The 22,569-nt window shown below is 40.4% G+C and overlaps 1 protein-coding gene across 2 annotated transcripts in view; it reads left to right on the top strand.

Moving 5' to 3' along the window:
• Nucleotides 1-22,569, top strand: part of PRKG1 (protein kinase cGMP-dependent 1) — a 1,945,024-nt gene that overhangs the window by 1,715,445 nt on the left and 207,010 nt on the right. For both annotated transcript variants that reach the window (XM_069239875.1, XM_069239874.1), the window contains exon 8: nucleotides 4,925-4,990. In XM_069239875.1, coding sequence (XP_069095976.1) covers nucleotides 4,925-4,990 — 66 coding nt within the window. The remainder of the gene's footprint in view (nucleotides 1-4,924; nucleotides 4,991-22,569) is intronic.

Raw genomic sequence — 22,569 nt, 5'->3', positions numbered from 1 at the left:
AAATGAGACCCAAAAGCAAACAGGTGATTAGAAAACCTGCTAGATATAGAGATGCATAGATCTTTGTACGATTTAGCCATGTTTATTCTGTCAGTCTTTTATTGCATATTTATCCAGTGAATGTTGAAATCCAAAATTGTATGTCCATTCTATTGTTTATGTCTTTTGTGCATAATTTAAGACTGTGAATACACCGTCATATTTATTGTATTTTTATCTATTTATGTTGTATAAGGAGGAAGATGTTGTGATGATCTGGTCTTTCTCCTGCATTCCACATTCCAAGCTCTAGACTTCGTTGTGCAACCCATTTATTATACTACAGCACTTACCTCTGCCTTCTGCATACATTTAGGGGTAGTAAAAACATTACTGTCTGTTAAACAGCAGCTGCATGCAGTTTTTTCATTATGTGTACTGCACTTTTTGGATGTTAGGAAGTCTATTTTGTGCCACAGTATTACATATTTTATTTTTTGTTATGGATTTATTAATAGTAATAAAAAGTAAGTTAAAATAAATTGAAACTGAATGGGACCAATGTGCTATTGGCTCTGTTGTAAAGCAGAATGAGTGACATATTCAGAGTTTGGTGGATGGAATACTCCTACACAAACATGGTGGATATCCGGTCTATTTTACAAGTGTCATGCGCTAAAATGCATTTGTAAAACCACTATGTAGATTCTGATCAGCATTTTCTGTTGTTCGTTAGCACCCACCACCCAGAAACCTTTGGTACAAGTGCTCTGAATAAGTGAAAAAATATAGTAAATGATTGTATGGGACTCTTTTCTTTTGTTAAGTAATCATGTGCTTCACTTGTTTAATAGCTGTCTCTAATTGTGAGTAACTAAAATATGTGTTAGTATAATTAAGGTATGCATTTTTCAATGATTCTTTGTTGAATTTATGACTTTTTAAAACATAACAAGAAAAATGACTGTGTGCAAGAGACTGAAAAACAGGAGTTCATATTTCCAACCTTGTGTCCAGCAAATTTGAGCTGGCTTCTCACTAATTAGAATTTAGACCTAGCTATAACACTGATATAACCACACCCATAATGCTGGAAAATATATTTCAAATATTGAAAGGAGTCACCTCTGCGTACCTCCTATTGAATCCATAAGTGCATTTTGTGATAACATTGATTATTAATTTGGGACATAAGAACATTTATCAACTGAAAAACACCCTGTATATTCCTCAGCACAAGTCTCAATGATCTCTGCTCAGTCCCACACAAGCAAAGGTGCAATTTCCTACAGAAAAACACGTTAAGTGAAGCAATAACCACAAGCTTAAAATCAGGGAAACAACTAACTAATTGAGAAAATAGAAAAAAAATATTAACAAAAATACACTAGAAAATTATTATTTAAATATATAAGGTAAACACACTCTAGAAAAATGAAAGTGTAATTGAAAATTATCAATTTATGGTTAGAGTCAGGAGTGCTTCTACTTTTCATTGTATAGCACTTCCACTCCAAGGGTGCCAGCAGGAATCTGCAGCCCTTGAGTCTTCTTTCTTCCAGCATGGCCTACTTCTTGAGATGTAGGGGCACATTTACTAAAACATACTCAACTCAAAAACCAAAGTTACTGTGTAGCGTTGTATCAGGGGAAAGAGAAGCACAGATCCATATTTACTAAATATTACCAGCTGCTGCTTTCTCCCCTGCGTTTGTGCACCATCAGTCTGCCTAGTGCCACACACACACATTTACGCCATGGCATGTGTGACGTCTACCTTAGGTTATGTACTGCAATTATTATCTACCAGTACAAATCCTGTTTCTGAACAATGTTTAAAAGATTCCACACATTGCATGCATGCTGTAAAGTGCAGCACACATTCAATGTGTAAACTATTTGGAGAAATAAATATATTTCTCAAATTCTGAACTTGCCTAAGGGAGGTGTTATTTGTTTGATGTAAAGTCCTGACTGACAATTTTAATACCATCCACATAAGTCTGCCTAGTGGCCGAGTGTGTCAAGGCAGCACAAAAGCGCTATTTGCACTGAAAAATTGACAATTTATCGGAGTTAAATAATTCATGCACAGGAAAGTGAAGACCCTTTCAAGAATTTGTACCACTTTGTTTTCAGGCCACCGCCTTGCAGTGGCGGTCCTGACCACTGCCAGTTTTGGTGGTCCGACCGCCAAATTAAGTGTTTGGCGGTCAGACCTCCAAATTAAGTGTTTGGAAGTCAGACAGCCAAATTAAGTGTTTGGCAGTCAGACCGCCAAACAACTTCTGACAGCAGTCCAAGTCGGAATCAGCCAGGTTGGCGCTGAACTCAGCGCAACCCTGTTGATTATGACCTGGCTCTCCGCCAACCTTTTCATGGCGGTTTCACTTGGCATGGGAAGTGCAGTGTTCCCCCCAGCCCAGCACCCTGTGGGCAGCAGCATTGCCGCCGGCTTGATTATGAGCCAGCACCAATGTTGCCGCCACAGTTTTCCGCTCATCAGCCCATCAGGAAAGTCATAATGGGCCCTCAGGGAGGTATCTAGTTTGGTGGCAACCACCCCATCGGAAGTTCGGCAGACAAGTCATCCCATCCACTGATCTCATAATCAGGCCCATAATACTTAGGTTTTCCTTTGTTCTGACAACTGCTCCTGTTCCCCTCTCATATGGGTAATCATTGTTAAGTAGCCAGTAGTTGTCAAAACCAATGGCTTCCTGGGCCCAGAGATCTTGTTTTTGCCCTCTTTAGGAAAGTGTGGTAGGTCTGCCATAAATGTGTCTTAGGCCTCTGAAGGTGAGATGAGTACAAAACTGGTTCCAGACCAGTGTTAGTTCAGGGAGCATAGAGTACATTTAAAAAAAAAAATTACTCTTCTATCATCTCTCTACTTCCACCACAAAATTTGATTTTTAAAGCTAAAGAAAATCACTTGAATTACCTTTCCGACATTTTTCCACCTAAAGATAGAAGTTAACAGTTTTAATTTCTCATAAGCTTGTTCATAGAGAATCTAACTAACCTACACAGTGAAAATAGCATTTGCACTTTTAGTCAATGTAAAGGCACACTATTTGCAGCAAGAAGTGTGCTGAATTTATTTTTATAAATATTAAGAAATCATGCAAGTTGGCTTACAAGATACACTTTAGGGTGACTTATTAATAAATAAAACACCTTTTCCTGCATAATGAGTGTACTTTTCTTTGGTAGTCATTGTAAGATTTGTAATTCATCTCCATAGAAATTTACTATAAATGTCCTGACACTCACATCTTTGATCTAAAATTGTTAGAATAGCCTTGGGAAAAGAATAGGTAGGTTCAAGTTTATGAGATGTGTTTTAATCTTATTGCACGCCTTACGTAAAGTCTCAAGATCAAAATACATGTATCAAGGATGTAAGCATGTTAAGAACCAAGTTCCCATGCTGTAGAATGACACATCTATCTGCGCATAAACACTAAGCATCCCATTTAACTTCAAGAGAGAGGTATCAAAACCCATCCATTCTCTCAGATCTCATTTTGTATTTCCACTCTCCCCTTCATAAAAAATAATATATTACCTATCAAAATTCCGCCGTATTTACCAACACTTGGAAAGATCCATGTTGAATTGTGGTTCACATGTGGGGAAACAAATCAATACAGACAGCTAGACAATGTCGCTTTAGGTTTAGCTTTTGTTAAAAACATAATGTGAATTTTTAATACTGAGTCTTTTTTTTATGTTATTACACTCATTAAGTAATAGCTTCTTTATTTCACTTGTCCTTCAGTGAAGCCTGAAAGTCTCAACTGGAAGACAAGGCTTTTTACCAATATCTTCTGGCTAGCATGGAGTATATTACAACAAATAAGGATTACATTTGTTACTAGTCAGAGTCTAAAAGGTTTGCCTCTGCACAAATGTGTTTTAACATATTCTTAGTGATAGGAAATTCTTTGTGCATAGAAACTTGGCACAAATAAATCAAAGGAGCATATCAGTAATGTTTGCTTAGGGCAAATTAGCTTCAGGTAGCTTCCAGGTGCCTGCTCTCTATGTGTAAATGGATTGTGTTAGTGAAATATACAATCTGCTGCTAGGGTCGAGGGATGAGTGGATTCGTAGAACAGCATTTTCACTTTCCTGCTCCCTAATTGATAGGAATAACTGGTGGTGACCATAATAAGTCAGCGTACAGTTATCATTCCGAGGTGGGCCTGGTTTATATATGTGAAAGTGGGTAAATTAATCTCATTTCGGCTGTGGTTTGTAATCCCTCTAAAATAGATTAAATCAAATAGGAATTTATGAGCAGAGGACTGTAAGAAATTGTTCCAACAGTCAAGATGCATTTAGGAGTTCCGAAGAAAGTTGCTTACACTTCTTGAAGGGCTTTAGGTCCTTGACCACTAGGGTATCTGTACAGTCTTCTGTCAGACACCTTCTCTGAAATTTGTACAGATCTTGTACTTGAAATTAATTACTTGTGCTTATGATGTACACACATCATACCAACCTACTGGTTACATGTTTACTATGACATAAATATAGTTCAGTAAAGCAGTCAATGTGTTATGCGGGAGGACATCATCTTTTTAAGACGTGGAATACAACTTGATTGCCATTCCACAAATGTATTAAGAGGGGCAAAGTTGAAAATAGGTGATCCTGATGGTTTCTTGACTACATATACGTTAACCTATACGTAGTGTAGAAAGAACATATTTTAGATGAAGCTAATTTAGAGTCTGTTGACAGCATTATGGCTTGTTTTAACACCAACTATAGCAGTTTCACCAATTACACATCGCTATGGCCCCTGCTAAAACGTTCACTTGTGGAGCACCTTGTGTTAGAATTCACATCCACTATTACACAAAGTAATACAATGTCCATGTTTGCTTTTGTATTTGTGACATCTTTAACACGTGCTATTTATCTTTTGCTTTAGGGAAGATGTCAGAACTGCCAATGTGATTGCTGCTGAAGCTGTAACTTGTCTGGTCATTGACAGAGAGTAAGTACATTATTTTTTCACTTTTTATATGAAAATAAACATGCAAAGTTTGCAAATGTGTTTATTTGATTGTGTCATGGCCAATTAAATACAACCCTGCTCAAGACCTTCATAAAACACAAATTATTACCTTAAGCTTCTGAGATTCCAATTTTAACAAGCATTGGCAAATATATGTGTCTGGCTATAAAGTGTCAATTAATGTAAACATAGACACCCACAAAGGCTGTCTATGTGTGTGCAGGCAGAAATATTATTAATCACATTAGGCCACTTTATTAGCTTAGACAGTACTGGGTAAAATGTAGCAAGATCTATGCCATTGATGTCTCAAGCCATTGTGCTTCCTGAAGAACTTATCACTAGAATCATTGAGTGTTATCTGTGATGCACTACCAGGAATTTCATTTAAGTTAGTTGGGAGCTGCCCTTCCTGTGACTGGTTGGTATCCGGTTGATCTAAATCTACAAATGATTAAAGTTCTAAGGGGCATATTTACAAGAAGTGGTGCAGGGCGGCCGCTGCGCCAACATTTGCAGTGAGGCGCTGCATCACTTCTAAAACACAGGGATGTGCCATATTTACTAGAAGAGGGCGCATCCCTGTGTTCACCCTGCGCCAGCACTAAATTAGCTGCAGAGCGCCAATGCAGACACCTTTGCACCATAGATTATTTTGTGCAGGAAGGTATACCTTTTATTTTGACCTTACCAAGATCTATGTGAAGCTGGAGCCATTTCAATGTGTCTGAAATAAAACAATATCTTTTTGTGTATGAATATGAAAAGGACACACAGACAAGTCAAATGTCTTCTTTGCACTTAAATTGAGAAGGACTGCCAGTATCTTAATTTGGGAAGTGTGTGTGATAATTTAGCTTACTGGACTCATGTTATCTGATGTCATGCAACCGTCCAGAAATTCACCCTCATCTATATGTTGATTTGAATTGTATTAGCAAGGCTCTTGTCCAAGTTTCAGAAATGTACTTTAGAATTGGCATTTATGAAAGAAAAAAAGTTAAAATTATAACTAGACTTTTTTAGAAGGAACAATGATCTCTGATGACATACACCACCAAGAGCTCAATAGCTTTGCCTATAGAAACAGTCTAAAAGAGGGCAGCTAACTACGATGAATAATTATTTTGAAACATATTGGAAAGCTTCCATGATAGCTCTTCCAGGTTGGGTGTAAAATTTGACTGACTTCAACCAAGCGGTCGTCACATTGTCTTTTTAATTCACATTAGCTTTCATCACTGCAACAAGTCATCCTGATTGTAGAACACTTTAAAAAATCCTTCTAAGAAATACAGCTCCCCAAATATCAATATATAAAGTGTTGTTGGACTTTAAATAGTTGCTCTTGAAGTTGTTGGTGACAGCCAGTTGGCCTTTCCCTGGTTCACCCTGAGCCATCCTAATGAAATATTGTGACTACGACTGTCTAGTTTTGAGATGGAGACCCTATAGGTTTGGTACCCTACGTAGTCTATGTTCCCTACTTTTATGCTTATTTCATTCCCAGCACAAATATCTCCCCTGTTGGAGCATTGATTTTGGACCCACATGAACCTTGAACTCGTCCACTTGAACTGTGCCTATGGACAATGTCATTAATCATTAGGCATCAAGCAGCTCTGTGAACTGAGTACCTGATCTTTGTTTTTAAGATCAGCTTCTTTACTGGCCAGAAACCATCCTTCTTGTGCTTTTGGGAATTACAGTGAATTGCACTTTCAAGTTCACATTTGAAGGTGGCTTTTAGTATTTTTGGAAATTTGTTGTGAACTTTTCCACTACTGAAGCCCATACTTCAAGCTTTTTGAGAAGTCCTCCTTTGAACCTGGGCCATAGAGAATGTTGAACAAAGGGCAGATGTATTATAATATATTTGATACATTACTGTTAGTGTGTCTCTGTCACCTTGACACATCAAAACTATTGCTAATAGTAAAGAGCTATGTAAAAGAGGTTTTTTAGAAAGCTATGGATTTGTGATTTCCAACCCATAGCTTATCATCCTCCACAAACTCAAATTGATATGGGTTTCAGAGTGTTATTTCATACACTTTACAATGCATTCTTCACCCAGAGACCAAACTAAGACCAGTTGCATTTATTTTGCTTATTAGATCTCACCTGCTCCCTTTTCTCTACATGTAAATAAAGATGCATTCCCTTTAAATACAATAGCTCTGGCTGAAAATTGAATATGATAAGTGAAAGATTCCTGTCATGCTATAGTTAGCCTTTGAATCTAGTACTACATCCTGGAGTAAGCGTTGAATATTTGATCAAGCTCACCTTGGAGAATCTTGTGTAGAAAGAAAGTAACTTGTTTCAGAATATTTGAAGTTGGAGTGCTGGGGACCTCTGACTCAACTACTAAAGAGCAGCTCTGCCGAATAACCACTGATATGCCCTCTGTCTGTGAGAAGGCCCTACGATGTGATTTATCATCCCCCATTTAATAGAGTTAGAGATGGTCCCAGATATTTTTAACTCAAAAAAGAGCCATCTCTGCCTGTTCACACTTGTATCGGTAACATACACTGTTTTATTGAAGTCCAATGTAGAATAGTTTTAAGTAGTTGGAGCCTTTCACATCTCTTCCATATGAAACAGTTGCAACAGGGACAAATGTCCATTCAAAATGAACTTTAAAACAGTTACAAGCAGAGCTGTTACTTATTAAAATTGAATGTCAATGTTTAGCCATTAACTGCAAACACTTGCAAATGGAATGATAGAAAATAGTTACCTGAATTATACTGATGTCCACTCCTTCATATTGTGTTTAAAACTGTTGTCAAATAGACATGCGTCTCTAACAGTGAAATGTTTCTAGATTGAAATAGCATAGATGAAGTTATGGTTAAAGTTTTCCTATCTTTTTTTCTCTTAACGTTTGCCTTCATGGTCCATCATCAATGTCTAAGGGTGAAGTATCAATAGTCAAAGTAATTTAATTTGTACGGCACAATTTTCCATGCCAAATAAAGTGGTCTTTCAACGTCTACAACAAATACATTTATGATCCAAAAAATCCACAAAATCAAAACGTATTTGAATTCAATTATTACTATTCCATTATGAAATAGTATAGTAACAGAAATCTCCATGTCTTTGTTGAGACTGTATCTCTTGAAACACAATTTGTTCATGTGCCGATTATATTTAATAGATTGAGTAAGTGATTCATTAAGAATCCTTAGAGAATTATATTTGACACTGTTGTTTATACAGTCCTTGTTTCCTCAATTCATGTGAGTTCACTGTATTGACTTGTTCTGTATGAATCAATTGAGCTTCGACTTTCTCAATCAAAACCTTCTTGCACTGAGTAGGAACTAATTTTGGCCAAAATGGTACAAAATACAGCTACGAATTAGATAAAGCATATACTGTATAATGGTGTAGATGTTTTTAAGAAGATGATGCCAATAGCTTGTAAGTGCTGTGAGGTTTTGTGAATGTGTTTTGTATTTGAAGTGTCTACATGATGCAAGGTTTAGCTAATAAAACTTGTATTGATCATTGTAGCACTGATTAATTATATCTGACCATTTGACATTGTGATACTTCCAGATGGTGAAGGTAGATACCATTATTCTGGAAGAGGAGAATAGGAGAAACCTGGTAGTCGTGTTACACTACTCCCTTCACCTTTGAGATCATCTAATCAGATTTGAACCTAAATAAAATAATGCATCGCTACTAATAGATTACTATTTCCATAAGGCATACAAGTGAACTTTTGTGGCTAAAAAACTGTGCTATAATTAATGGAATTAATTATAAGTGCAGTACTTGTATTAAAATGTAAGCTCATTGAAAAATGTCATCACACCGAGGCACATCAATCTGAGTGGCAGTGGAATTAATAGTTTCAAAGAATCCTGTTGTGCACTGTTTAATTTATGAGTAATTAAAGCTTGACTCAGGCCCTGACCAATATAAACAGATGGTTAAATTAGTGTTGTCAGATAAGTAGCTTTCTTTGACAACAAATTAACAAGCGAGGTAACATGGCGCAATGATCACCTAATACACTCATTAGCCCACGGGGACAGGGAAATACTCAGGCGAGCAGTCTCATGTTCAAGTGAATTATGCTTGTTACCTGGGAAGAAGGAACACTTTTATCTACTGCCTGCTGTTCAGTGACACAGGAAGACATCAGTCATGTGACTTGCAACTGTGTGATCTTGTATATTTCTATTATCTCCATCACTAAGCAGTCCTGTGAGAAGCTCTTCTCCGTGCCCACTGCACACTCTATTGGCTTACTTTAGCATGCCTTTAGTAAACATGCACAGATTCCCAGGACTAAAACATGTGCAACTCAATGAGCGTCTGTGGTCTGATCCATAGCAGAGTCCTAGACTACAGGCACGCGCTATTGCCTAGGCACGTGGACTGTCTATAATTATTAGGATGTTTACAGATATTTATTTAGGATCCCTGCATATTGTCATAAATATAGTTGGGGTTGTGCATGAATGCATATCAGAGAAAACGCTATTTTATCAGTTTCTTTGCAACGGGGTTAGGGAGGAGAGAGGATGCATGCATTTGCATACCTTATTCAGTTCTGGATTATGAAAACAAAACACTTAGGCCCTCATTCCTACTCTGGCGGGCGGCGGTCGCCGCCATATGGCCGCTCCGCGGTCGAAAGACCGCTGGGGCCATTCCGACCTTCCCGCTGGGCCGGCGGGCGCTAACATTGTTAGCGCCCGCCGGCCCAGCGGGAAGGCGGCCTGCAACACAGAAGCCGGCTCTGAATGGAGCCGGCGGTGTTGCAGGTGTTCGACAGGTGCAGTTGCACCCGTCGCGCTTTTCACTGTCTGCTAAGTAGACAGTGAAAAGCATGCTGGGGCCCTGTTAGGGGGCCCCTGCACTGCCCATGCCAGTGGCATGGGCAGTGCAGGGGCCCCCAGGGGCCCCAGGACACCCGTTCCCGCCAGCCTGTTCCTAGCGGTGAAAGCCGCCAGAAACAGGCTGTCGGGAAGGGGGTCAGAATCCCCAGGGCAGCGCTGCCCTGGCGGATTCGCCCAGCCGGGGGAAATCCGGCGGGAAACCGCCGGACCCGGTTTTCTGACCGCGGCTTTACTGCCGCGGTCAGAATGGGCCAGGAAGCACCGCCAGCCTGTTGGCGGTGCTTCCGTCATTCACGGCCGGAATGACCCCCTTAATCATGTGCTCACATACTTATATAAAATAGACAGAGGGATTTCGACTTTCAAAATATTTTATAGGATGAATTACTTTGTTCCAGGGGTATATTTCACAATTTAGACAACCGGGCCCATAATGTGCATTACCAGATTTACTTTCCTCCTGGCAAAAACTACACACTTAACAATGATCCTTTGTGTTTGCCTAATGGGGCAGCGGGCAATTCTACCCACTTTGGCTTTCTGTTTTCCAGATTTCAGTTCACACTTAATGAACGTGACCCTCTGCTGGTCTCAGTGCTAAAAGTATGGCTAATTTCTTTGATCTAAATAAATCATTCTATTTACATTTACTTTTACATTTACATTCTATTTATCTAAGATCAGCACCATATCCCCCTGCAGCATAAAGACGGCATTTGGATAATAAATCTGGTAGAAAGAGGCCTTTAGATGGTCTGACACCTAAACTATCCAAAGGCACAATTTAAAAATACATAAAAGAGATATTTTAACAATGTAGTGCAGAAGTGGTATATTGAGATTTCAGGGACAAATTTACAAGAAATGTCATAGTTCATGTCATCAAAACATGAATAGCGTACCATTAAAATAGATTTCTAAAATAAGGCATTCCTAATAATGGCACACTTGGCTTCATTTCCAATCTACCAAGAAAACACCTAGACTGCCTCTAAATCCCCTTATTTTTTATTGAGCAGTTGATGTACAAAGTAAATAAAATATGGGTAGGTACCATAAAACACTAAATTCTGACAAGAGAAGGAACTTGCTCTTCAATCACAAATAAATGCATATATCTACCAATCTCAGACTTAAACATATGGCTTGTGCAGATTTCGGTATTTTTGAGAATTTTAATACAACTCCAGGAGTATACACGCAAATCCTTCAAAATTCTAGTTATTCGTGGGAATGCCTGCTGCTCCATATTATGTATGAGGGCTGACCTAGCACAGACCATACAAACAATATTTAGAAATAAAAGTGTCACCTGCATCTTTACACTTTTTTTTGTTAGTCCCACCCCATCTTCAAATTTTCACACTTGATGCTAAGCATTTGAGCTCAAATGTGGTGAGAAAATCCATTGCATATATTGAATATCCACAGCGCAACATACTTGCGGAAGATGACAACCCCTGCAATGGTTATAGCACTGCCCTTCCTTTGCCATCTTTAGATGCATGACTGCAGACACAAGAGGTATATGAGCTGCAGTGCCATATAAACCTGGAAATGTTGACACTATGAGGTTGGGACAGGGTCATTTGGCTTGAGTCTTTCCACTTTAGAGCTCATCACCAAGGAGTCCCTCTCTCATTTTTTATTTATAATCTCCACAGTTATTTTGGGAATGAATGGACATATTTTGGAGAAACACCACTAAAATGTTGTGCCTAATTGTGATCTTATCCAAACTTCTTAGCTCTGCGATCAGTAATAAGGGTACATGAGTGAGGAACAGTAGGTTGTGTAAACAGTATAAGGGGATAAGTGGAACAGACTGGCAAGAGGGTTAGTGAATACTATCTTAAGGTAAGTCAATTTTAATTTTCTATTATCCGTAACACAGCTGGCACAGGACATGTACCCATCCGGTGCCTCCTGGCCTATGACATTCCCCAAATTAAGGAGTCCATAGCATCAGATTCTCACATTTTACAACACTTGGTCACATCTATTAATGAGTTCTGTGAGCACAATTAGGTAAGTCTGAGGCATTTATTTTACACAGAATCATTAAATTAAATTTTACCTCCAACAACAATGGATGGTAAAGGCAGAAAACGTGCAGTGAGTGCAGTTTACATTGTCAATGCACCCTGAATCGCTTCGTGTAGGGTGCAGTGTGATGAGGGTCAAATGTGAGGACAGGCTATTAGCAGTGATGTGCACAGAGCACAGTGGCATCACACTGCCAACTGAGCGATTTTTGTCTGATCCGTGTAAGCCGTGCACCCGCTGCAGCAGTGTCGATGAACAAGAGAAATACCCATCTTTGCCCTGGCTCACATTTCATTAGCAGAGCCAAAATGGAAGCGAAAGGTGGGGGTGCATGCAGGCCGCGATTCATCCCTACCTTCTCCAGAGTAGAAGCAGCCGAACAAAGAGCTCAGTCTTCTGACTGACTGGCTGCCAGAATTCGCGCAATTAACCGTGGCATTGATATGAGTGGGGAAACACGCGTATTTCCTCTTGAGTCTCTAGTGTGTTCAAGAAAGTAATAATGCATCCAGTTTATCAACCTTTTCCAACATTACAGCATGATACCCTCAATAGCTAATGCAACATGTTTTCCGACTAGATTTCTTATTCACAGCAGCCCTGATCACACAGCATTATTGCACACTGCATTTGTTCAATTCAGTCATTAATTTTGGGGAGTTATGAGACGAAAAAGGCATTGGGAGGGCAAGCTGTCTAGCTTATCCCTGAAAGAACACTTATCTTTGCTCTAATATTTGATAATTTGCATAGCAATTACATATTGAGTAGGGAAGGTACACCCACATGACAGCATTCCCCTAACATACTGTTTAATTTCATGGGCCATCTGTTGTCTTGTTGTATTTGCCTGCAGTCTGTTGTACTTTTCTTTTTTAATTGCCACTTTTCTTGTCTTCCCTGAAGAGAGAACAACAGAGTCTGAGCAGATAGCATAGGCAACAACCAGACATAAAAGATAGCAAACAGTGAGACAGGTGCAAAGAATTATTGATGATGAGCAAAACACATCAAAAATACAATAAAACACATACTCGACCATGCCAAATAACAGACCACGCCAATTAAGAGTCCCTACGTTTCCAAAATAGCATTGTCGTTTCTTACACTGGTCCAGTGCATGACCGAAACAAAATAAAATAGCCATAGGATTTACTTCCACAGCTTAATCAAAAGCAACCATTTTCTCTACAAAGGGAAAACAGCACAGACTACATCGATGGTGACAAACTGCAAAAACATCCTTGAAGCGCGATTTCAATTGGAATACAAAACCTAAGGATAGGGAAGAGACCATGGAAGAATGTTTCATGGAAATGACAACGGATGGCTCACCTCAGCCATGCATTGTTGGGCCATGGATCCAAATCACCACAGCCACCTCACTGGGCATGGCAACACTCCTTGTAATTCACACACGGGTTGACGACAGGCCAGTAGCACGCATAGCATAAACCAAGAGGAGCAGACACTGTTGCAGATACCAGTGATGCTAGCAGTTGGTGAGGCCTGCACATTGTTTAATTGCACATTACCTTACACATTGTGCCTCCAACAAACATATATGCCCATTCGGGCCTTTAGCCCCTTCTGCTGGAACAAACTTGCTGAGAATGCAAAGCATCACAAATGTCCTTGAACAATGACATTGAGCTCCTAACACCGTATGGATTAACTTCATATTTGCAAACCCTGACTGCCCATCAGGCTGATTTTTTTCAATTACACACTGAAAACCCTGCAAGACTGCCCACTACAGCTGCATTCAGTTCCTTTACGACTCATGCCAGTCATGTAAAATTAACTATCATAAGGAAATGGCATTATGCACTCTTACTATGTGCAACATCATAGTGAATCTCAGCCTGGCTAAGTCCATTGGTTTCCACTGATTTACCTCTAGCTCTTCAAACTCTGGGTCCTATTCTTGTCCTGCTGTGCCATGGTCTCCCTCCGCAAACATTGTGCACAATTAACCGTTAAATTAGTGGTATTTGTGTCCTACTCATACCCTACCCACACCTGAAACTCAATTAACTGCAAATGGTCATCAGCTTCATTGGCCCAATTAATTATAGACACATCATGCTTGTCTTCCTGCTCATCAACACCTGCAGCCCATACAAAGATCCCACACCCTACCACTGTTCTACTTCATGTGTCATTGCTTCTTGTGGTAATGTTGTAGCTGGTGGTACCTTAGACCTAAGCTGTAATATTGGGCTTAACCACTGACCAGGAAATGTTGAGCTATTGTATGGGAACAAAGAGGGAAATGTTAGAAATGCATATACTTATATCTTCAATAGGGAGTTAACATATTGAGTCCTGTGCGGTGGAATATGCCAAGTGTGAGGACCAAATCACTGTATTTTGCACTTCCAGGTAAATGGGGCAGTTGTGTATGACTAGCATCACATTAACATCCTGCACGGCTGGCACAGCATTTTGGAGCTCGTAGGGTAAGTGGCATGTTAGATGAAAAAGTTTAGGAGTAAAATGAGGCTACCATCTGCTCCTACAGTTCTTTTGAGTCTGGATGTATGAAGGCTTAGTAAGTGGGCCGAACCAAAATAGGATGTGATAGCAAGCAGAATGCTTGGCACCAGAGCTCCATTGCCATTCCTAAATTAATTTGAAATATACAGATTGATGAAGAGACAAATACACATACAAATACACACACAGTTACACAAACACACACACACACTGCCCCTCCACCGTGGCACAGTCTATGGGAAATTTAGACATCAAAATCCTTATTCAAAGTTTTCAAGCTCCACTGCCTCGTGGCACCAATACAGTGTATAGTACTGATGTGATTGTCTTCTAAATTATTACTTTATGTGCTTGGTGTGCTAGCCAGAGAAATGAGTCAACATTAGCAGGTAACCAGTGAATGTGGCATCCTAATATTCTACTCTGGTAATCTCTAGCACCCACTTCATTTTTGTAAAAGGGGATATGTTTCAAACTGAAGACAATCTTACATTGGTTCTCCATGTCAGTCAAAGGAATTCTAACAAATATTTAATTTGTGAGTCTTGGAGTCATGACATCTTACCTTTGTCTTATGGCAATCTGTGGTAAAGTTTTCCATATGATGGCATCTGGTTTGTGATCTTATGGTAGTGATGTTTACTTATGGATATTCAATATTAACTCTGAAGTGTCAGTGTGACATGATGTCACTGCTAATTGGTGGTTTGGGGTCACCTTGGATGATGAAGCTGAAATGCCTGTAGGTTTGTAATATACCAAGAGGAGTTATTTTGCCAAGTTCTCATGTTTGTTTAAGAGAGTTTGGAATTTTGTTCTTTTGTTCAGTGATTGTGCTTGAACCAGTGGTAGTAAATTAACTTTTCCATTCAATGAACGGAAATATTTGATTTTCTGTTTTCCCTGTGTTTTTATAAGTATCTGGGCTTCAATTAGGTGGCATAAGACTTCTATCAGTCTGTGGCGCTGCTTCCCATGCAGGAATGGGGAGATCTGGGCACAGCCTCTGCAGGTCTCAGGTGTGCTGCGGAGGTGCATTGGTGGTGTGATGCATCAGGTCTTTGGTTCTGATTGACGGTTGCCAGCATTTTCTTGTTCGTGTTAGAGGGAGAGGCGACTAGGAATGTAACACCATACATAAGGACTTGGTAAATTCAAGATAGCGCCATGTTTGAGAGTGGAGCCTGTACATATATTTCTCAAACCATCATGGTCGACTTCCAATGTATTCCAGTGCCTTAGCTCAATCCATCATAGTAATTTTATTTTTTCATTTGGGTCATCATGATGACAAAGCACTGTGACTCAGCAGACATTGTGTCTCAACACTTCCAGGTACATTTTCCAGCTGGTTTATAGTTCCATCACATTCTTTTTTTCTCACTGAGAATTTGTGCCCATTTTTGTATAATCTTTTCTCCATAGATTTATGTAATCCATTTTAGTGTTTATCACACCACGCCTTTACACCGGCTCTTAGCTCTAATCCCAAAAGTGCATTTGCTACTCTACTTCTATCACATGTTCTACTGTCATCAACAACTTCTGTCAGGAGCCTTTTTGCCTCTGTGTTTTTGCCTCAAATTGACAGTATATTTGTGATGCCATCGCTAGCTTTGTGTGACCACCACTGTCTGGCATAATGTCTCCCAAAAGAGATCATCCAGTCTTCAAAGGCAAGAGTTAAATTTTCAAAGGGACCCCTACAGCCCACAATTTAGAGATTGTGACTCTAGCAGCATTTGAATCAGGCTTTTTCAAATGGAGTAGACGGCAAAACTCAGAAATGTCGATTAACAACAAATTGTGGCATTGGAGGTCTTCATAATAAAATGTGGCTCTGTTCCAGGTGATGGTCACCCAAATATCCTTAAAGTTACCCCCAATGCAGGCTGAAGACTATGTTTGACTGAGATCTCAATAAGTTAACGGAATGTCTGGTTTTCCTGATGGTACAGTTCACCTCTAGGCTGGCTCAGTTTTCTGAGTAACCAATTATTTACATTGCATCAAATGCAAGATCAGCTTTTTGTATTCCATTGGGTCATTATGACTACTGGGTCATACTCTTTGGATATAACAATGTTCCATCAATATTCCAAGAGTTTATGAATGGATTATTTTCTGACATGCTAATCATCAGTGTAATTGTCTACTTAGATGGTGTTTTACAGTATTCAAAAACTTTGGAAGAGCATCAGTATGTGATTAAAGAATTACAATGATTAAGAAGCAGCCCCATAACACGTAAACTGCTAAAATGTCTGTTAAAAAATTAATAAAGTGGAGTATTTGAGATTCATTTTGAATTCCAAAGATATGTTTGTGGATCCAGTAAAGTCTGAGGTAGTTTTGCATTGCCCCTCTCCTACCTCCATCAATGTAAATCAATGTTTGGGGGGATTGTCTTGTCATGTTTTATTGGCAATTCAGTAAAAAAAATTCTGGTTACTTGTGTAAAATGTCTTTAAATGCTGAAGACGGAATATCTGAAGAAAAGATGTTTGTGGGATAATGATGATGAAATCTCCCTTCAAACACCAAAAAAGTATTCACTTCTGCACTAGTTATTAGACAAGCAAGTCATAAGAAATGATTCATAGTGCTAACTGATGCTTTAGGAAAATGATGTAGGAGCCATCTCTCTTCAACTTCAGGATAATGAGGGATTAGAAGATCCACTCTTTTATGCTCTTTGCATTTTTTCGTTATCTTAACTGTTTTATTCTGTAATCATGCATGAACTATTTGCCATTTTTAGAGTGGAGACATTTACTTCTCAGCACTGAGTATCTGGAGTATTCACTGATATCATCGACCATTGTAAAATTTCCTAGCTTGGTGAGAACATTTGGAGTAGGAGTTGCGTCATTGTCATGTACGAAATCCTTCCTCCATTCTGCAATATATTGTTGCTTTGAAAAATTTTCTAAGAAGGATTTTGAAGATTGGCCTAACAATTGGATCCAAAAACATTCTGGAAACTTCATGTGAAGTATGCTATTAAGGAAAAGGATGAGTAGTATTTTTGAAAGACAGCCTTGCTTATTCCAGCTCTGGATTAAAACGGACTAATCTTAAATTGACGTCATAATTCCTTATGGGCTGATTAATGAGGAAAGAGAAACACACTAGTTCTGATTTTGAAGACAGAGAAGCACGTTGGAACTGTGACATAATATTCTGACAATATGTAACCATCTGTGCTCAGAATAAGGATCCACAGACTAAACCATATGGCTTGCTTAGACCTTTACCTTTTGCATTGCAGCTGTGGCATATAATGTCTACCAACTTTATTGTGGAGTTGCAGACTTCTAGAGGTTTCCCAGCTATTATGTTAACATCAGATTTGTTCTTCAAAATGGCACATTGTGCAACCTTCAAGAAAAATCTGTCAGCTAAAGAAATGGCTCAGTGTTTTATTAAAGATGTATTTTATCTACATGGTTTACCAGCTATTGTAGTATCTGACAGAGGACTACAGCATAAGTTGCATCATGACAGGATTTTAAGGTGCAGCACAGAGCTGAGCACCTATTGTATGCTGCTGTGTGGCATACGGTTAATTCATTTAACCATATATTTCTCTGAGTTAGTGCTTTATGTTCAGACATCACAAACCAGAAAGAGAAAGAAAGAAACCTTGCTCACTGTTTGTGAGTTTTACTATCATCACTATTGCAGAGAAATAGCAGGGTAAATTAATTCACATTATGCCCTTGGGGAACAAAATACAAGAAGTCAGACCTGCACTGCACCATAAAAGCACACCATGATACCACCCAATATTTCCAATATTTCAAAGTCAATATACCATGCTCAAGGAATTTCAAGATCTCTGTCATCTGGATCAATTTCTCTGAAACTTTTGTAATGCAGCTTTTATTATTTGGATGGATGTATTGCCTATAACGATAGCACACATAGTGGTACAAAGGTTTCAATATTTTTGTCTTCAGGGGCCTCATTTCAGGATGAGTCCTAAAAAAATTCCAACGTCATCCTTAGTACTGGATTGCTTCTGAATTTCTTTTAACAAAATCTATTTGAGGTCAGACAAGGTGTTGAGAGGATTTTACAAAAAAAAACTAAAATAGCATGAAAGTACAGGCTGATTACCATACATATCCTGAGCAAAGATATGTGACTAATGAGGTAGCTTAGTTATCTTTCTTTGTTCTTTACAACCTGCAGGGCATAAATCTAAACTTTATCCTTGTTTTCTCTGTCCTTTTTTCAGAAACAGGAGCTGTGTAACAGCAGTTACCCTTTTCTAGGCATAGTCACCCAGACTTTAATGTTTCTAGGATAAAACCATTTGTCCATTAATTCTCACCGTTACCCCCTCCAGAGCCTGTGATTCTGGTTGAATGGTCTCTTGAATTAGATATCTTATGCATTTGAGATTCCTGCTTTTTCTATGGCATGCTATATTTTTTGTTCCATTGGAAAATAAAATCTCATTTGTGGACAGTTTTGGGATTGGACAACATCTGTTCATGCTCCACGTTTACTTCAAAATGTGTTTTGGCCTGGCCTGCAAAGCCTTATGGTATGGCTGAGGATAGTGTTAAGTATACTCTTAGCCTGTAGTGTGTGGCAGTGGGGGGAAGGTCTGCAGTGAGAGGAAAGTCTGGACACAGCTTCTGCATGCTCTGAGATGCCTACTTGGATGCATCTGGTCCTGCGTGATAATATGACAGTATTTCGTTGTTCCAGTTTGAGAGATAGGCAGCTAGAAACCTTATGCCATGTGTAGGAGTCTGGTAAGATCAAGAAGATGCCATGTTTAGGAGCGGAACTTGTGCGTATTACTTTCCATTGGAACACGGCTGGCTGCCCACGATGTCCTATGACTTAGGCAAGTCCATCATGGCAGGTTTTTTCCTCTCAGGTCATCATAAATGGTTCCCATTAGAGAAAGCAATTAAGCCCTGTAACCCTGAAGACATTGCATTGTATAACTTCTGAGTAGTTTTACCAGTATTTTATATTTCCCTCACAATCAATTTGTTATCCTAGCGTATTTTGCTAATTTTTGTTTTAAATTTTCTTCCTAGGCTGTTGTATTTCTTTGCAAAGTCTGGGACTCCTCTGGGTCTTCAGTTTTCAAAGGTCAATGGTGGAATGGTTAATCTTCTTGTGCCTTGTGCGCTACTGTCATTTTCAAATTCTGAATGGAATTTGCTTTTTTTCTGCCTCCAGCTTTTTTTTATCGAAGTTGGTGGTTTCTTAGACACAAAGGGGGTCATTCTGACCTTGGCGGACGGCGGAGGCCGTCCGCCAAGGTACCGCCGTCAGAACACCGCACCGCGGTCGAAAGACCGCGGCGGTGATTCTGACATTTGCCCTGTGCTGGCGGGCGGCCGCCAAAAGACCGCCCGCCAGCCCAGGGCAAATCAACCTTCCCACTAGGATGCCGGCTCAGAATTGAGCCGGCGGAGTGGGAAGGTGCGACGGGTGCAGTTGCACCCGTCGCGTATTTCAGTGTCTGCTGGGCAGACACTGAAATACTTTTTGGGGCCCTCTTACGGGGGCCCCTGCCATGCCCATGCCATTGGCATGGGCATGGCAGGGGCCCCCAGGGGCCCCCAGGGCCCCGCGGCACCCCCTACCGCCATCCTGTTCATGGCGGGAGAGCCGCCATGAACAGGATGGCGGTAGGGGGTGTCAGAATCCCCATGGCGGCGGAGCGTGCTCCGCCGCCATGGAGGATTCAGACGGGCAGCGGAAAGTCGGCGGTACACCGCCGACTTTCCGTTTCTGGCCGCGGCTGAACCGCCGCGGTCAGAATGCCCAGCGGTGCACCGCCAGCCTGTTGGCGGTGCTACCGCCGACCTCCGCCATGGCGGTAATTACCGCCATGGTCAGAATGACCCCCAAAATCTCTAGCTTTATATGACCACCACTAGCAGGTAAAGTGGCTTTCAGAATAGACTGTCCTGCCTTCAAGACCAAGAATTACATGTTATTTGGAGTTACCTTTGTGTACCACCACTGAGAGTTTGCTGATTTGGAACTGCATTTGGACAGGTTTGCCAACTGAATGAGTGAAGTAGTGACATTATTTTGTTTCAGGCCTGATGTTTTTAATTATAAGTAGCTTCGATTTTAGGATGAACTTTGAAATGATGCAGGAACAGTAGCTACTCATTTTTTTATACAAAAGACAGTTTTCTAAACAAATGTATCTTTTTGTGTTTGGGCTCATTTAGGAGATACAAACTGATGTTTTGACAGGGTAGGATAGGATCAGATAATCTTATATGAGAATCTGTGAGAATATGAGAAACGCTCTTATTAGATGTTATAATAGATTAGCTTAAACAATCCAAATTGGTCATGTCATCAACCCATCTTTGTGTATTAAGCCTGGAAAGGATGTGCTTCTATAAATTCAGATCATCAAAGAAGAGGAAGCACAAACAACAAAAAGATCAACAAATGTTCGACTAGGTTGAAAGAGGCTATCACAAACACTCTGGCAGTTTAATAGGTGGAGGTAGGCTATCACACATGTGAAAGCAGACACACACCAAGTGGTGTATTTGACAACTGAGGTCCTCATAGTTCATGCTAGGAACCTGCTTGCAAATACGTGCCCCATAGTACAGCACAGCTACCACACTGCTATTTCCAATTTTTCACCTGTGTATGTGAATGCTCTAGCTGAATGGGGAAATCTTTGAGATGAAGGATCTATGAGGCAGTTAGCCTGGGATCTGTGATGGTAAAATGGTATGGCAGAGAACACCATATGTTTGATTAATCTTCAAGACTTGCCTGGCTGTTCACTGTGTGATAAGGAGTACTCCGCTATGTCACTGGAGGTTTCAAGGGGAGAGTTGTGATCCTACTTGGAAGACAAAGGTCTTTCTTTTCTGTTGTAGTTGGGTGTAGAGGCTGAGGAGAAACATTCAGAGAGTGAGGTGGATCCACACTTCATCCTGGAGGAGACAATACTTGTGTAGTTACTTAAATCTCAAATGTATCCTGAACAATGGAAAACGTTTGTAACCCTTGAATGTCCATGAATGCTAGACTGGGGTAAATCCAAAGGTTCAGGTTAACTACAATGGAGTGTGGGCAGGCTACAGAACCAACTTTGTCCTGCTGAAAAAATACCTTGTATGGAGGGTTGCGTACAAGATCTGATGTGATGTTCTGATCTGCACAGTCAGGAATGTGTTGTCGCCAAGCTGTGCAATTGTCGATGCAATATCCTCCAGCAGCGGTGCAGTGTCGAACCCTTTGTGATGAAGGTGATGCGTTGTTGTTGAGCTGTGTAGCTGTAGATGCATTGGGAAGAAGGGCAATGTGCCGGTTTCAAGCCACACAGTTGGTGCTGCAATGTCTTTGTCCTCAGCGGCGATACGCCGGCATTGTGGAGAAAGGGGGGATTTTCAGGTCAGAGCAGTGACGACCACTTCCACTGCACAGGACTGGATTGGCACCACTTGGCAGGTTAAGTATTACAGTTTGAAGAGTCCAGAAGCTGTAGAAGATTTGAGGGAAGTTTTTGATATCCTAGAGACTTCAGAACAGGAGGCAAGCCAGCAAGCCATTGGAGTCACTTTGGTTCTGAGGATGTAGAGATGCAGGTCCACTTCTTCTCACTCCCAAGCAAGGGGGGCAGCAGACAGCAGAGCAGAAAAGCAGAAATCCACCAAAGTTCAGCAGAGTGACTGTTCCTTCAGCCTCATAGCAGGCCCTCTTTCTGGCAAAATGTACTCAGGACCAGAAGTGTACTAATTTGGTAGGGTCAGAAGAACAGTTCCTAATACAAATGGTGCCTTTGAAGTGGCGGAGACTTCAAAGAGAGGTCTTTGCAGTGCACAAAGACCCTGCCCTTCCTGCCCTGATTCCAGAAACACTGCAGGGGCTTATGCAGCCATTTGTGAGGGCTCAGGACCCAGCCCATTCAGATGTAAGTGTCCACTCCTCCCTCCCATCCTGCCCAGAATGGGCCATCAACATGCAGATGGCCACTTAGTCATACTAAGGCTCCCTTTGTTTGTGGCTGTTTGGAGAGAATGCACAAGAGCCCAGCTGTCACCCACCGCAATGTGTATTCAGAGACCGGCAGAAGGCTCTAGATAATTAAAGTAAGAAAATGCCAACTTTCTCAAAGTGGCTTTTCCA

The sequence above is a fragment of the Pleurodeles waltl genome, chromosome 6, assembly GCF_031143425.1.
Source record: "Pleurodeles waltl isolate 20211129_DDA chromosome 6, aPleWal1.hap1.20221129, whole genome shotgun sequence".
NCBI classification, from domain to species: Eukaryota; Metazoa; Chordata; class Amphibia; order Caudata; family Salamandridae; genus Pleurodeles; species Pleurodeles waltl.
This window is presented reverse-complemented; position numbering and strand designations above follow the sequence as displayed.